We start from the raw sequence: 15824 nt of genomic DNA, 5'->3' as shown, positions 1-15824 counted from the left end.
CAATGCACTACATCCAGATTACACTTAACTCTTGACAAAACAGGTTTAAAAAAAAAAAAAAAATATATATATATATATATATATATATATATATATATATATATATATATATATATATATATATATATATATATATATATATATATATATATATATATATATATATATATATATATATATATATATATATATATATATATATATATATATATATGAATGAATGAATGTTAAATGCCCCGTATCAAACGGGGGATCCTGCTACCTGAAGGCCTCCTATTAAATCTGCACTCTCATCTGGAGCCACACGGGAAAGCCCTTGTAAATATTGCGCTCCCTGTGGAGTTACGGATGCCGGAGCATAAAGGAGACACAATGCGGAACAAACACCAAGGCTTCAAATGACAATCTCCACATTTCATTAGTGTAGAGTCCCGTGACTGTTGGGAGTTTTAAGCGAAGAGGGAGAAGGCATTTACTCCAGCTGATGTTGACACTGCTGTGTTTCTATTGTTTCGTGCTCTTGCACCACATCACACAAGATAAACACTCGCCGACAAAAACAAAGCAGTTGCCACATACTTGGATACAGTCTCAACTCTCGCAGTGAAAAGGCTTTAAAAATCACAAGAATATTAAAGATTTATTGAAATCTGATCACAAACGATTCCAGTGACTGAACAAAGAAACACACTCCCCAAATAAACCACCGGCACACACATTTTTAGATACATAAAAAGCACTTACACGTTTTACAGCATGGTTTAACCGCTCTCGTTTAGTTTGATGCTGATAAGTGACAACCTCTCCCTGCTCGGTGAAGATGATCTTTAGAACAATTTCACCGCTCTGTTTCTTTCACAGCAACAAAAAGCAGCAGCACACGTGGGTCACCGGGGGTCGTGGCACAGTGATAACCCCCCCGCCCACCTCTGATCTGTGACCCACGACTTCTCCCCTCTGCCTCTTTAACTGCCCTCCCGCTTTCAGTTCACCTCCTCCTCCATTATCTGTCCATTTCAGGTTAAGATGCCCCACAGAGGAGCCCTCTCACTCAGTCTGTGTGTACAGGTGCATTTGCCCACAGCTTCCCCTTCTTTTAAAGCCTCCAATTGCTTTTTTAAAATTCCTTGTAGAGTTAAATGATCAGGCTCTTTTTCCCCAGAGTGTTGGAGGGTGTCCTCGTCTGGCATCGAGGAAGAGGCCAAACTGTGGTTAGTGCTGTGCGGTGAGGTTGAGCAGCCTCTTGCTCAGTATGGTGTTGTGCTGTTTCAGGTACTCGATCAGATCGGCCTGTTTCTCCACCACCTCCTCCAGATTAGAGCTTCCTCTGTAACAAAAATAAGAGTTTGTAAAAGATCCTCATACAAGAATACCAGCCTTGAGGGTTATCTCAAGTATTTCTCAAACTATGCAGCAATAAAAAAAAAAAGTGTCTACAAAATCTTCAAAAAGAGTGTGAGGGTCCAAAAATGCCGCCATCATCTCCGAGCCGAAGCTCATTTAAAATGGACTGAGGGAAAATGGAAAGCTGTTCTGTAGTCAGACGAATTGAAATTTGAAAGTCTTTCTGCAGACAACACCAAAGAGCAGAGGGAGCATCCAGCTTGCTTCGGCGCTCAGTTCAAAAGTAAGCATCTTTTGTGTACATTAGTGTCAATGTACATTTGGAAAGCCATCATCAATGCTGAAAGGTATACACGCAGCTTTTGGGGTGACACGCGCTCCCATCCAGGTGACGTCTTACTCGTGAAAGACGTTCCATATTTGAGCAAGACAATGCTAAGCCACACACTGCATCTACTGCTACAGCATGTCTTTGTAGCAGAAGAGTCCAGGTGCTTAACTGGCCTACAGGTCAGATCTTACCCGAATAAAAAAAAAACATAATATAAAAAAATTAAAATTGGCCAGTCATTAAATGGAAAATAAGACCCAAGACTGAGCAGCTAGGATCCTGTATTAGACGAGAATGAGACAACATTCCTCTCCAGCAGCTCCTCTCCTCAGTGCCCAGATGTTTACAGACTTGTTAAAAGAAGATTGGATGCTACACATGACCCTGTCTCACATGTTTTGGTATCTGATTGTATATACACAGGTTTGGAAGCAACATATGCTACCAGCCAGGGCTTGCTTGTTTCAGTAAGAAATTAAAGTCTGCACATATTAGAGCACCTCACTCACTGAAACATTTAATTCACTATGAAACAAAACAAACAAACAAAAAGATCACAAAGGAAGCCTGTAAAACATGCACCAAGTCTCATGTTGTGCCTCATCAGGCCCACATGACTGCATCTCCAAGCACTAACATCATAAAATTGTACTTTTTACCAAAGTTATTTTGTAATCTTTACCATCTGAATGTGAGGTAAATTGTAAACCGATCACGGGAGATGCTCTTAAACTGATCCCTTTTAAAATGGAAACTCATGCTGCTATGGCTTAAAATCACATTCATTCAATTCATGTGTCTCCACAGAGGAAACTTAAATCTGAGCACAGCGACACTTCTGTGGGTGCCTGAGTGAAACTGCTGTACCTGAATCCCGTCTCAGTCGGTGCGTTGGTGACGCTGTAGGTGTGTGAAAGCTCTTCCTGGCTCACATCTGGTGCAGCGCGCTCTCTGTTGAACCGCATCACTTTAACTGGAAAAGCAAACAAAAAGCTCTTAGCCTCGCAATAAAATCATCAAACCCGAGTTTTAATGCTGCCGACTGCTTGTAAAGGCACACAGACATTATTGAGCAGTGACAGGTTTCTACCCACGATAATCACCTAGGTGAGAAACATGACACTTTTAAAAAAAAATTTAAATTGTTTTTCCTCCCTCTGACTCTCCTAAACACATAGAGGCTGTTATATCCTGCAGTTAGTTCTTATGGGCTGCCATATCCTGCACTTAAACCTCTAATTCTCACACCCTAAACATGCACCTTTACTAAGGGGTGGTGCTAGCAGCAAGGTGTGTGTATGGTGGGTCCAATAGTTTACAGTAAGAGAAGCTGCAAACAAAATATGTGCTGGAGGAGTTTTTAGGGTCACAAGGCTACGGTTTGAGTACGTCTGTAAGCCTGTATGGGTGAGGCTGCGATGAAGGCCAAAGGGAGGAGCTGGCCGAGTATTGATAAGACTTGAGCGTCATTAGCCAGAAGAAATTGTCAGGGAGGTTCTAAAGAGCACTATCTTTACTTTGCTACAGTGCAGCATCTCAACATCAACACTCACACACAATCCAAAGAAATGCTACACATTCCTGCATAATGAGGCCCTAAATCTGTGTGTGTGTGCTCACAAGTAAATAAAGCAATAATAAGTAAGTATTTGTGGGAGAGATTCCTACATTCCTCAGAAATGAGGTGGAGGAGAGAAAAGCAAAAGGTATAAAGGCAAAATGTCACGATGAGCCTTTGTTTGATGCAGAAAAATCACAAACTGCTCTGAAATATTTACAATACCAGGAGAGAGAAAAAAAAAAATCAACCATTTTCCCAGCTCACAAAAACGCTTTCATATATTAAATTTAAAAAAAAAAAAATTAAAAGAAAAGTTTCATACACGAAAAATGCCTTTCAAAAATATATATATTTTTAAAAAGCAGATGTATGGACAAATGTCCCTGAAAACTTTGCAGATTTCATTTTACTTTAAATATATTTGAACATTTAGCCGTTTTAACTTACATTAATTAGAACATTTAACAACGCAAATAAATCTAAGGAAAGCATGCACTGCATGCGGCAGGAAAAATCTTATTAACATCATAAAATGATGTATTTACATTTAGTTTTAGCAGACACACTGTCAGCGCTGCAGGCATCTGCTTCAGTAAAATTCCGACTTCAACAGACAGACACAACAGGATGGATGGATTGGGCAGTGTAAAGGAAGTGATACATTTCACATGTTCTTGTTACAGACTCTCACGGCTGGACAGACAGAGCTCAGGCCTGGTCTGCTCGCATCTGAGAAGCCTCAATGACCCATCCAGGAAGGCCCATTTCCAGGTGACAACAGCAAAGCTGCAGAAGTGCTAAGAGCGAATGCGCCCAGCATGGTAGTGCGCCGGAAGTGTCGGTGCGGCGCGGCTTTGCAGACCCCACGTCTACATTGTTGTAGCTATGCACCATCAGCAGGGGGCAGTGTCAAAAATATGTCCCACAACCAGTTATGTGGGCTACTCTTGTTAAAGTTTGTGGTGTTACAACTTCTACCACGAAAAGACAAGCGTTACCACAAGAGTCTTTCTAGTGAAGCAAAGCAAAACAATGAAAACTGATGACTGAAGCCATACTTGATGCTTTTCAACAAAGCTTTGAGATTCTTAATGTTTTTGAAGGACCACATGCAAGTACATCTGCATAACAGCTTTGGTAAAGTTCCCACAATCCTCCTTCTCTTAGCCAAAGAGCATCAATGCAGCACCATGACCTAGCCACATAACAGAGAGGAACCAGCAAGAACACACTTTTGAACAGAAAGCATATAGATAACAGAGAGAAGCAGCGGTGAAGTCTTCTAGGTGTAGTATATGCTATGAAAAAACATCAAAGTCGGGCACAGAGTAGCAAAAAGTGGTTAAGAACAGCAGAGTCGAGACCCTGTGGAACTTCAAGTTCCAGACACACGAGCAGCTGCTGACTAACCGGCCAGACACAGCGGTGGCTGACGAGAAGCAGAGGAGGCCAGCTGTGACAGATGTGGTAATCCCAGCTGACAATAACATCAGAAAGAAGGAGCACGAGAAGACGGAGAAGTAGCAGGGCCTGAAGGAACCAGTGGAACAGATGGTGGACAGAGTGGAGGAATTTGGTATATTAGGCTAGGAGAACACACAACAGGTTCAACATCTGAGATGATGAGCAGTGCAGTCCTGGGAACAGCTAAGATACTGCTCTGAATCCTAAAACTCCCAGGCTTCCGGTGTAGCAATCAGTGGGTAGAAAGAAGAACGCCAGTGCTCAGTTTCCAATAACTATAGATCTTTTGCAAGTAGGTCAGCCGAGAGCATGTTTTCCCTTACGAGTAATGTTGTCTAAGAGTCTTTTCTATCAGTAAATAGATAAAGTAAGCCACAGTATTGCAAACAATGAGCACAGGGTAATTTTTCATGCAAACCGACCCACATTTACTATATATAGCGAGGTGTGTTGAATGAGGCGCATTAAAAAGGCACATTAACATTTATCATTTACCTGCAGGGAAAAATATTCCAAGCATTAAACATCGATGATTATTTATCATTCATAAAATGGTGTGAGAGATTAAATATTCACTTGTAGTCTGCACTGACAGGCATCAAACAAATATATTCTAAAATAATAATAATAGTAATAATGATAAAATAATGGAGGACCTCCTGATCAAAAATGTGGTTTGAATCTTTTAAAAGTGATTCAGTCTTGTTTTACTTCTCCCCATCATGCAGTATATGGGGTTGGTGTGTGATCGGGTTATACTGCAGCTATCAGCATCAATGTGTGTGTGTCTCTGTTGTGCCCTGCAGTGCTTACACTAAGTTCTTGGTCAGCCAGAAGAGAGAGATGTAAGGTAGGCCTTTGAAGGCCGGGGCATGGCTTTGATGTGCAAGGAGGTCTATAGAGGAGAGGGTATTCATGTTAAAATGAGAGAGGTCGAAACATACAGAAAACCTTCAAAGACACACACACGAGCACAGACACATACCCACACACGCAATCACAATCAGGCACGCACTTCAAAGACAAGTTGAACGAGGACTTTATGGCTGCAGGCATTACATCTCTCTCTGAGAAAAAGAAGAAAAAGAGTTTGCTTTTTTCATTTTCTTTTTCACGACCTCACTGGTGCCACCTTGACTCTCTCCGATCTGTCAGGGTGCCTGTTTGTGCTGTGAGGCATCGTTCTGATTGTGCTATGCCTGACTGCACTGATCTGAGCAGGAATGCAACCGGTGACCAGGGACACCCCCCACCACACACAAACACACTGAAAAACCAGCACTGTAAACACAAGGACAATGTGCATGGGTCTCCCATGGGTGAAGAGGGTGAAGGGGGTGAGGGCTACCCTTTGGCTAGGTTAAATCCTAATGCCTCTAATCTTTTCTCTGTGGCTCTTCGGTATCTTCATCTCACATCTGTGCCCCTCAGCTGCCAAACACAACTTTAATATGGATTTCCTTTCATCACATGATTCTTCAATATCAGCATCCTCTGATTTAGCATCTTTAACAGGAGTTTTCACTCAGAGGGAGGCAGGACTTCACACACACACACACACACACACACACACACACACACACACACACACACACACACACACACACACACACACACCAAAATACTGTTAACTGCCGATTACGACAATATCGCATCGTGGTATTTTTGAAGACAACAAATTGCAATTCACACAATTGATTAAAAAAACAGATCTTTGTCATATGTTGCTGCGATCTTCACCCTCTGACACTTTGGATAAGCCTCAGTTCCTCTAATCTGGATAAGCAGTTAAAAGAAACGGGTGGATGGATGTAGCGGTTGCGTTTGTTAGGGGTTAAGATGCCAACCATGAGCCACAACGTCTCCAGATCACTAGCACCTGGGGGGGCTTTAGTCACATCTCTCTCATTCATTTCCTGTGGTTCCTCCCCGTTCTTCAACAAAGGCAGAAAAACAAATCTGTATAACCCCGATAACTTGCCAAATGAAACCAGATACCTTTTTAGTGCCTTATTTACTAAAAACAAAACAAACAAAAAATTTCTTTCCTTCTTTAAAACTTCTATTCTTCTCAGACACGTCATGAATGAGTGAACCACATAAGAAGATTTTAAATCAGTGAACTACTTCATAAAATCAAAAAATTAAGAATTGCTTTGGGTGCGTCTGCTTTTGATTCCTTTCCCCTGAACTAAAATTTGACTTCCTGCTACCACACAGTTTAGTTTGATGTGCCTCAAATGGAAAACTGGGAAGAATTTCAAGAATTTCTGGAGATTTATATTAAAATAAGGCGTTGACTTAATTTACAGCTGTGCACGTACACGGTGTATAGCTTCATCTTATAAAATACTTACGTACAATTAAATGAAGTAAATCTGAGTCTCTGTCCTGTAAAACCATCTGAACACAGCAGTGTCTTCTACTATACCCGGTCCTCCTGTATGAAAACTGATTTGGTTTTAGGCATGCACGGCATCACCTGCTTATTTCACTGCATGTGTGGAAAGCATGCATTTAATGCATTTCATGGCTAGATTATGGTTCTGTGCTTTTTATTTTTTGCCTTTTTAAAAATGCATCACACTGTTTGCAAGTCTGATTCTAAAGGCTGTTTCTACATAAAAAGCAAACTTTTAGCTAACCTGACATTAAAAAAACAAACAAACAAAAAAAAAAACCAGATGATAAAAAATTTTGTAGATTAGTTTGGTTTCACCATCCTAATGAACAATTAGTTTTATACTACAAAAAGCAGCGTCACAGTGAGGGACCTTTCCGTTAATAGCCGCTGCTTCGAGCCAACAAGCTACCAAAGCTACTTAATCTGAAATGTGTATCACAGGGTTAAATAACAATAGCTAAATTTAACCAGTTTGTTCTTGAGGGTTAAGGCAAAGGAAACGCACACAGTGGACACACAGACAGTGTTCAAAGTCTGCAAACACCGTGCTGAATCTGAAGCAAAGAATCAGCAGATCAGCAGAGAGGAGGAGGGTGGACAGAGAGTTGAATGGTTGATTGTCATGCTGTCGAGTCTGAAAAGGGCAGGGCAGGTATTGTAATGCAAACGCACTAAGACACAGTGTGGGGGTAGTGTGTGTGTAATGTAATCTACAGGGTGTGCCTCTCAATATAAAAAACAGCTGATGTTAGAGCTGCTATCTAATAAGTAATGCTGCAGCACAAAAAACACACTCTTATTATGAACTAGTGATTGAGAACCAACAGTAAAAAAGTGTTATTACATTAAACTCTACAAGCTGTATGGAAGCCAGTGAATGTGGTAGAGATAAAGTCCCAAACGTCTCTGGAGGTCTTATATCAGCTGTTTTTTTTTTTAATCTGAGAAAAAACATCAAAAAAACCAAAACAAAATAAACTGATATTCGGTATTTAGTCAAGAGTTGTTTTCACAATGAAACTCTGGAAAATATCTGGAAAAACCTGGTCTGTGCATTATCTTACATGTGGCAGACACAGGACACCCACTTGCTCGCTCGCGATAGACTCTCTGGACAATTACTTGCTCTATTCCCACAAGGATTCAGTCAAACATTACACAGACTTTACTAGAAAGCAGGCAGGTTAAAGACTGTTTAATGTCTGCCCCGACTGATTAGGGCAAAAAATGTCTTTAAAAAAAATAAAAAAGGTTTAGGGGCTGTAGTGCATGAGTGAAAACAGCTTTCGTTCATTGCCAGGTGACTTTTTAGGAAAGAGAAGAAAATGTCTTTAACAGTTAAAAAAAAAAAAAAAGGAAAAAAAAGAAAAAAGAAGAATGATTAAGCTAAGCATGGACTTCCTGTTTATTTTTCCATGTGCTGCCTTTTTGCAGCTAATATACAATACGGGATGCTGTGTAATAATAATAATAATAATAATGACGATGATGAATGTAATAACAGAATTCACTGGTATTGTATATCCGTTTTTAATGCAGTGCTGGCTGAGGGCCTGAAGCTCACAGGCATCCAGTAGTGACTTTAAGTCTTGTTCCTTTCTACAGAGAGATTTCCCCAGATTCTTAATGTACTCCAAATGAGATATAGCCATTCAGGGAACATTATTTTTTAAAATTTTCCACAATTTATAGATGCTGTTTTTGTGCAGATCAGTGAAACTCTGCTTTTCCAGTATGCTCATTTTTATACTAAAGTCACTAACCTGTTGCCAGTTAACCTGATTAGTTGAAAATGTTTTTGCAGCTGTTTCATTTTAGCACCACTTACTTTTCCAACCTTTTGCTCTCCCGGTCCCAACTTTTTTGAGACGTGTTGCCGCTGAAGAAATTCAAAGTGAGCTGAGATTTTTTAAGAATATTAAAACATCTCATTTTAAACATTTCATTCATCTTCAGTGTTCTATTGTGAATAAAATATTGGTGTATGAAGTTGAAAAAGATTGCATTCTGTCTTTATTCACACACGTCCCAAACCACACCCAGACTTAAGTTTGACCACAACGAGTTTATCTGATCTGTACGTAAAGGAACTTATATTTCAGTTTCTTCTTCATAAAGAATTTTAAAACTGTATATTTTGTCTATACCTACCCTTTTTCAAATGTATATTTGATTTTTAAAATGGTTTATTACTCTACAACTTCAAGGTTAAACTATTTAGATGTGACAGGGAAGGTAGGAAAAAACAAGTACATGTGCAGACTAATTGGTTAGCAACAAGGAGCTCGAGTTTCATCTTTCAAAAAATAATTGTCTTGGTGTTTCAGAATGTAAGCCTGAGTATTTGATGTTAAAGGTCTATATACATTATTTTAGAAACCTTAAATTTGTCTGCAGTCCTACAAAAGGGTCAATCTTAAATCCCCGATTGAGATTCTTTTACTCAACATTAAAATAAGATCACTTTACCTATGTAATACAGCAGGTATGGCAATGTCAACAAGACCTCAAATCCCAGAATACTGAGCAGCACGTAGACGTGTACAGTCTGTGGTAATCTCGCAGCCAGAAGAGTCATAAGCAGAGCGTTTCCTGTTCACACACACAGAAATATAAACACTTACTTATGTTTTAGGATTACTGCCACCTTGTGGATAACACTGCCCATTACAGATTCATTCACTGTATCCTCATGAAAAGTTGTACCTGCAGAGTGTATGATGAACGGCACCTGTTTCAGCCTCTGCATTTGTCTGTAAAACCGCAGGTATCCTCTGCTCCGAGCACGACTGTGGTGGTGATGCACGCAGCCTGTGAACACCAGCACCAGAATCCATAAACACGACTTTGCGAACACGATGACGCTGTCGCCTTGGACTCTCCCCAAAATACTCTTACACACTTCCTCTTGGCCGAATTTTAATACACACAGCACTGCCACGCAGACAGACAACACAACATAAACCACCTGAAAAGAACAAGAGAGTAGAGGATTTGAGACTTACTGGTATTTAATGACTTGGTGAACACTGCGTATGTGCAAATGTGTGCATATCATACATTCAGCAGAGTCAGCAGGATGGCATGGCAGTGTGTTGGCACAGTCTGAAACTCTCTCCTGATGGCAGAGTGGAGGGCATCCGCAGAGATCAGGGGCCCATCCACCAAAGGCTCTTCCTCTATGCTTCGTGTCATATCTGCGGAGGAGCCTGCCTGCTAAAACAAACACATACATGCTTTATGCAACTGCTGCCAGGTCGCTTAAAAGTACCTTAAATTCATTAAGTACGATCAGATCCTTGAGTTTGAGTTGATTTAGCAGCTGTTTACAGGAAGAAGCAGCAAATTTAAACGGTTTTTATCTCAAATTCACTATGGGCTTTTGGGTCTGATAGAAGTAATAAGTGGTGACTGAAAACAATGACTTCCCAAACTTACCCAGAAGCAGGTCTGCAATTAATTTGAGAGCAGACCAAGCAGGTCTGGCTTTAAGGTTTGTGTGCACTTCGAAAATGTATGCAAAACTAACGAGTATTTAAGGCTAGTCAGTCAAGGTTTAGGCACTTAGAAGCGTAAAGACAACTTATGGTGTGCTTACTCCACACCACTTGTGCTGGCTACTAAAAGAAAAAAAGAAGCTAATATAGGGTTTCAGTTCTTAATCTCGGTTCAATATCGGCACTGAAAATAAGGGAAATGAGCACATATTCATGAGTTAAAGAACTCGGTAGAGATATATAGAGCAAACATTTACTAGTTAATTATTTCCAAAACAAACCTGCTGCGGAACAAGAGAAGCAGAGTCGCAGCTAATTCACGTCTCATCGTGTTGTTTTTAGCCGACAGCTTCAACTAGCCAGCTAGCTCACAAGCTAACTTCCGCGTGCAGTTAAACATCAATATAAGGAAACAAGCGCGCTGTTGACGTGGCAATCAATTTAATGTGGATTGAAAGGTACGTACTGCATAAAGCGAGGGTCCCTTTGGGTCCATCTGTCCGGACGTTCAGCGTTTTTAAAATAACAACAACAAACTACATTGGCTTACAATTTATTTGCCAGATAGGTCAGGTGAATATTAGTAAACTTCCGGTCCTTCCTTTTTTGGCGCCGTTTTCTGGCTACTTGCTCAATAGTTCCGTTTTTTTTTAAATTTTAAAACCGAAAAATAATTACATCAAAACGACTTCAGATTGCGGTAAAGCCAAAACCGGACCGGATATGAAAAAAAGTTTACTGGTGTAAAAACCAGTTAGTTTTTTAAAGGCTCATTGAAAAGAGTTTTAAGCCTCAAACAAACTCATCCATCTACGAGGTGAACTATGAACAAAAAACTTGTGATCTGAATTTCTAAAGTGGGAAATGAAAAAAAGGGAGGTTTTAAGGGTGAAGAAATGACTCATCCTTCACACTACACTACTCATAATGTACTACAAAACCCGGATTACAATGCCAAGAGCTTACGTAGTGCTGTCTCAGAACATTTTATATATATTTTGTTATTTTTGTTTGTTTCTGTGTGTGTAATAAAATATAATACGACCTTCCTGAAACATTTGAACATTTCCATGGTAACAGCGAACAGCACCAATCAGAGACCTCGCTGGAATTTAGGCTTCTGGGTAAAGTAGTTTTCCCGCGATATCGAAAAACAAAACTGTTATTTGCTAAAATAACGCTGAGATCGCAGAGTTTCGAAGGGAGCACATACCGTCGTTTAACAGCGTCGAAGCTCGTAGTAAGTGTACTTGGCATGGCTATAACATTACAGCTCATAATCAAAATCGTTTATGTTGATGTCAGCATGAAAGTAAATCCAAATAAAGAAACAGATAGCATCCCATTTAAAACATTTTATTGATAAACATACAGTTACTATAAAAGACAATGAACTGTGCTCTATTCCTCTGAGAGATGAAGAAGCTGTCAGGTTTCCAGATTGAGGCGAGACAAGAGAGGATAGGACAGTTCAGATTATTCTCTGGGGAGGCAACGCTTGTGATACAGAGGCAAATGAGGAGAGATTTTAGGACACTGTGGATTACCTTAAGAAGATATTAAAACAGGGAAGCAGCAAGTAACATTATGTCATTGGTTTAGTTCACTGGAGGCGATGGAAGAGGACAGCAGGTGATTAGGAGAGGCTGATCCATTTAACATTTATTTTTTGCTGGTATGGAACTGTGCATTAAGTCAAATCACACACTGCATTCACACACACACACACACACACACACACACACACACACACACACACACACACACACTATGTGCCAAGACCTTTAGGTCTGTATGAGTGTGAAATACTCCTGCACACTCCACTCGCCTTCGCATTCATTACATAAGGCACTGATTCAGGTGCAGTCTGTGAGAAGAAACAATGGCTAAAACATCCTAAAGGGAAATTATTTAAAATTCAAAGAACAAGCATTATTACTTAACAACATGCATTCTCATTCCTGTAAAATGACTTATAGAAGAAAATCAAAAACAAAATCATCAGAATGATGTACGACAAACACAAGGATAGGTAAGAAAATAACAACTCACTATCCATCTGAGCAATACTCACAAAAACTTATATATATATGTTACTTTTATCCATGCAAAACTGTAAACACAAAACCCAAAAATAAAGGAGAAGGTATGAGTAAGGCATTATAATGGTCAAGCTACTTCAGGTTATCCAACCTGAACCCCTTTTGCATCACACTCAAGAGAGTGGAGTCACATGATCAATGCAGAAGCAGGAGTTAATGAGTCAAGATTTGGGAGGCCGATGTGTTACAGACAGTAGTGTTCAGCTCTTGGAGTAAGATCCCTATTGAATGTCTTGTATGGATGTGCAAACGCCTAAACAAACTGGTTTTTTGATTACATCCATGCTACACATACTAAAAACAAGTGTATACACGTGTACGGTTAAGAAGTATAGCGATAGTCCTGCAAGTCCATGTAGTTGAGACTTTTGACCCACGTGGATTCAGACTCCTCGTTGTGAACATCCACGTGAGCTGTTGTGCATTCAAGGAGGAAAAAAGATGATGACTTGTAGCGTCAAGACTGTTTCAGTGTGATTCAGGGTTTTAGAAGAGTTCTCCACCCAATCACAGAGGGTCCAGCTCCAAAACAGTGGTCATCATAGTGTGGTGGGCTGACCTCGGCCTGCAAACAGAAACAGACATTAACAGTCATATAATAAGTTTACACTGAAATGGTTTGTACTATCTAAAATGTTTGGTATGTGAGATAAAGACAGAAACGATGTCTGTATATACTCATACTATAGAAGTTACTCAGACACCACAGACATTACAAAAATCCGATAAACAAAAAAAAGATGTTAGCAGTCAAAAAGCTGAAGTCAAAATGGAGCCCACAAACCAACGGGTGACATCACACAGGCTAGGTATGTGTTTTGTATGCCATCTGTGTGCAGGACAGGATGCAGTCCCTCTGTGCTGGTTTGTGTGGGTGTGCGTGTCTTCTCACCCCGAGATGCAATGTAGCACTCGTGGCAGCTCAGCATTCCCTTACGAATCCGTACGTCAGTCCCTGCAGTGGCGTCACCAAGCTGTACACCACACAGTCCACACTGCGTTTGGAAATACGGCAATTAACATTATGTACACACAGGACTGTCTTCATGTTGAAAACTCTCATTTTTACTCCTGTTGTGCATCAATTTTTTATGTGTTCTCTTCCTTGGACATAATTGTGATATAAACTCACCCACTTTATTATGTATACCTAACAGATCGGACCCCCTTGCCCACCCCTTATTTTTCCTTTCAGAAATGCTTCTTAAGCCATCAGTTGTCATAGATTCAACAAGGTGCTGGAAACATTCATCAGAGTATCACACAGTTGCTGCAGATTTTTCAGCTGTACAAATTTTGCAAATGTTTCTCTCATTGAAATTGTCACACCACTTTGGCAAGGTGCTCTGTTGTATTGAGATCTGGTGGCTGTGGAGGCCACTTGAGTACAGTGAACTCACTGTCGTGTTAAATGACCAGTTTGAGAGTATTTGAGCTTTGTGATTCGGTGTGTGATCCTGCTGGAAGTAGCCAACAGAAGATGGGTACACTGTGGCCATAAAAGAATGGAGATGGTCAGCAAAAATTGTCAGGTAGGCAGTGAAGATGAGATGATGCTCAGTTTGAGGTTATCTCAGCTTTGGGATATGGTGTGCTACTCTAGTCATTAAAGACTGGTACACTGTGGTCATAAAGAGATGGACATAGTCAGCAACAATACTGAGCAACAATATTTAGATAGTTTGTGATGTTGAAATGATACTCAGTTGGCACTAAGGGGCTCAAAGTGTGCCAAGAAAATATCCCCCGCATCACTACACAACCCAGCAGGATAGATTCATGCTTTCATGTCTTAATGTTGCAGCAGATATCGAGACTCATAAAACTAGGAAATGTTTTTCCAGTTTTCAAATGTCCAATTATGACTAAAAGAGCAAATTGTGTCTAAGGTTTCTTAGCTGACAGGAGTGGCTCTGGAGTGGTCTTTTGCTTCCAATCAGACATGTTGTGCCTTCAGACATGCTCTTTTTCATACTTGGTTGTAACAAGTGGTTATTTGAGTTAGTGTTGGCTACCAGGCCACCTTCAAAGCCACGCAAACTACATTCTTCCACATTCTGATGCTCACTTTGAACATAAGCAGGCCATCTTGACCATGTCTACACTGAGCGGCTGCCATGGGACTGGTTGAATAGGTATTCGTTTTTAGAAGCAGGTGAACAGGTGTACCTAATAAAGTGGCTGGTGGGTGTAGATGTGCTCAGGTGATCTCTGCGTATCTGCTTCGATATGGAGGAAAAATAAAATCATCTAATTAATCTGCATGAGCGTGCTAACCTTGAAACAGTGCATGTGGAAAAACAGTCCCAGCGTATCTATGATCATAGCAGCGCCTTTTCCCAGAGGCTGAGAACAACCAGTGCACAGTCTCTTTCCACTAACACACCTACACAAAAAAGAGAGCAGGGGAACAGTTAGTCAGATACAAACTCTGCTTTCCCCACATTAATGGATCTTCAATCTGCTGATCTGTGGTAATATTTCAGGTATTCATTGGTGCATATGTGTGCTAGCATCATCACCTGCTGGGTGAGGGAGGCTGAGGCTTTGGAGAGGAGGACTGTTGTTCACTTGTAACACCATCATGAGATCCAGATCTGAGGTTAAAAAAAGAAAAATATTCACATACACAGCTGAAAGATATGTGCCATGCTAGCACCCCCCCCCCCAAAAAAACAAACAAACAAAAACAAACAAACAAACAAACAAACAAACAAAAACAAACAAATAAACAAACAAAAGAAACAACTTAAATCTTCTGACAATTGAATATTAACACCAGACAGGAGAGGTTGCCATTTTATCACAGGGCTCTCCAGAGAGAGCGAAAGTGCGAACTGCTGCTGCCAGAATTCAATCCAATAAGTAAAACAACTGTATAAAATAACACAAGGGTGTAGATACAGGCATATACAGCCACCTGGTGTACCTTTTAACAACCTGTCCCTGGTTCAGCTGAGTATTGCGGTCCAGAGAGGCTGTTTTCCACAATTCCTGTTTCTTTGAAGGTTCAACATCAGCCCCAGAATCTATAAAAATGAATAACATAGTATGATAAACTCTAAAGAATGCTTTACTGTTCTCATTATAAACATTGTCCTTTGGAGGCTAAAGCTTCTTT

The 15824-nt window shown here is 40.3% G+C and overlaps 2 protein-coding genes across 11 annotated transcripts in view; both read right to left on the bottom strand.

Annotated features, from left to right (window-relative positions):
* Positions 1-621: 621 nt before the first annotated feature.
* tmem192 (transmembrane protein 192) lies at positions 622-11583 on the bottom strand. Of its 4 annotated transcripts, none has more exons than XM_085276500.1 (6): positions 11068-11583; positions 10165-10320; positions 9811-10072; positions 9574-9696; positions 2543-2648; positions 622-1327 (listed from the first exon to the last, which is right to left on the bottom strand). In XM_085276500.1, exons 1-6 carry the CDS (start codon positions 11095-11097, stop codon positions 1213-1215), a joined length of 792 nt encoding a protein of 263 aa, XP_085132626.1. In that variant the 5' UTR covers positions 11098-11583; the 3' UTR covers positions 622-1212. The 4 variants fall into 4 exon arrangements, with proteins under 4 accessions (XP_085132626.1, XP_085132627.1, XP_085132628.1 ...); XM_085276501.1 differs by having other exon boundaries at positions 10165-10317; XM_085276502.1 differs by lacking the exon at positions 11068-11583 and adding an exon at positions 10883-11029.
* Positions 11584-11941: 358 nt separating this feature from the next.
* LOC146572395 (LIM and calponin homology domains-containing protein 1-like) overlaps positions 11942-15824 on the bottom strand; it is a 31252-nt gene continuing 27369 nt past the window's right edge. For all 7 annotated transcript variants that reach the window (XM_085276491.1, XM_085276493.1, XM_085276492.1 and 4 more), the window contains 5 exons: positions 15633-15732; positions 15226-15300; positions 14981-15089; positions 13596-13698; positions 11942-13268 (listed from right to left, as the gene is read on the bottom strand). In XM_085276491.1, coding sequence (XP_085132617.1) covers positions 13243-13268; positions 13596-13698; positions 14981-15089; positions 15226-15300; positions 15633-15732 — 413 coding nt within the window. In that variant the 3' untranslated portion in view covers positions 11942-13242. The remainder of the gene's footprint in view (positions 13269-13595; positions 13699-14980; positions 15090-15225; positions 15301-15632; positions 15733-15824) is intronic.

Source organism: Mchenga conophoros, linkage group LG6 (assembly GCF_057382185.1).
Source record: "Mchenga conophoros isolate Kocher_MC1m ecotype Shallow Benthic linkage group LG6, M_conophoros_male_GT1.1, whole genome shotgun sequence".
NCBI classification, from domain to species: Eukaryota; Metazoa; Chordata; class Actinopteri; order Cichliformes; family Cichlidae; genus Mchenga; species Mchenga conophoros.
This window is presented reverse-complemented; position numbering and strand designations above follow the sequence as displayed.

Excerpts from the sequence above, each read along its gene's own strand:
- tmem192 (XM_085276500.1), bottom strand. The coding sequence starts at position 11,097 with ATGGACCCAAAGGGACCCTCGCTTTATGCA. Across the intron at positions 9,697-9,810 it reads GTTCATCATACACTCTGCAG|GAAACGCTCTGCTTATGACT; the intron begins GTACAACTTTTC and ends GTGTGTGAACAG. Across the intron at positions 2,649-9,573 it reads ATACCTGCTGTATTACATAG|TTAAAGTGATGCGGTTCAAC; the intron begins GTAAAGTGATCT and ends TTGCTTTTCCAG.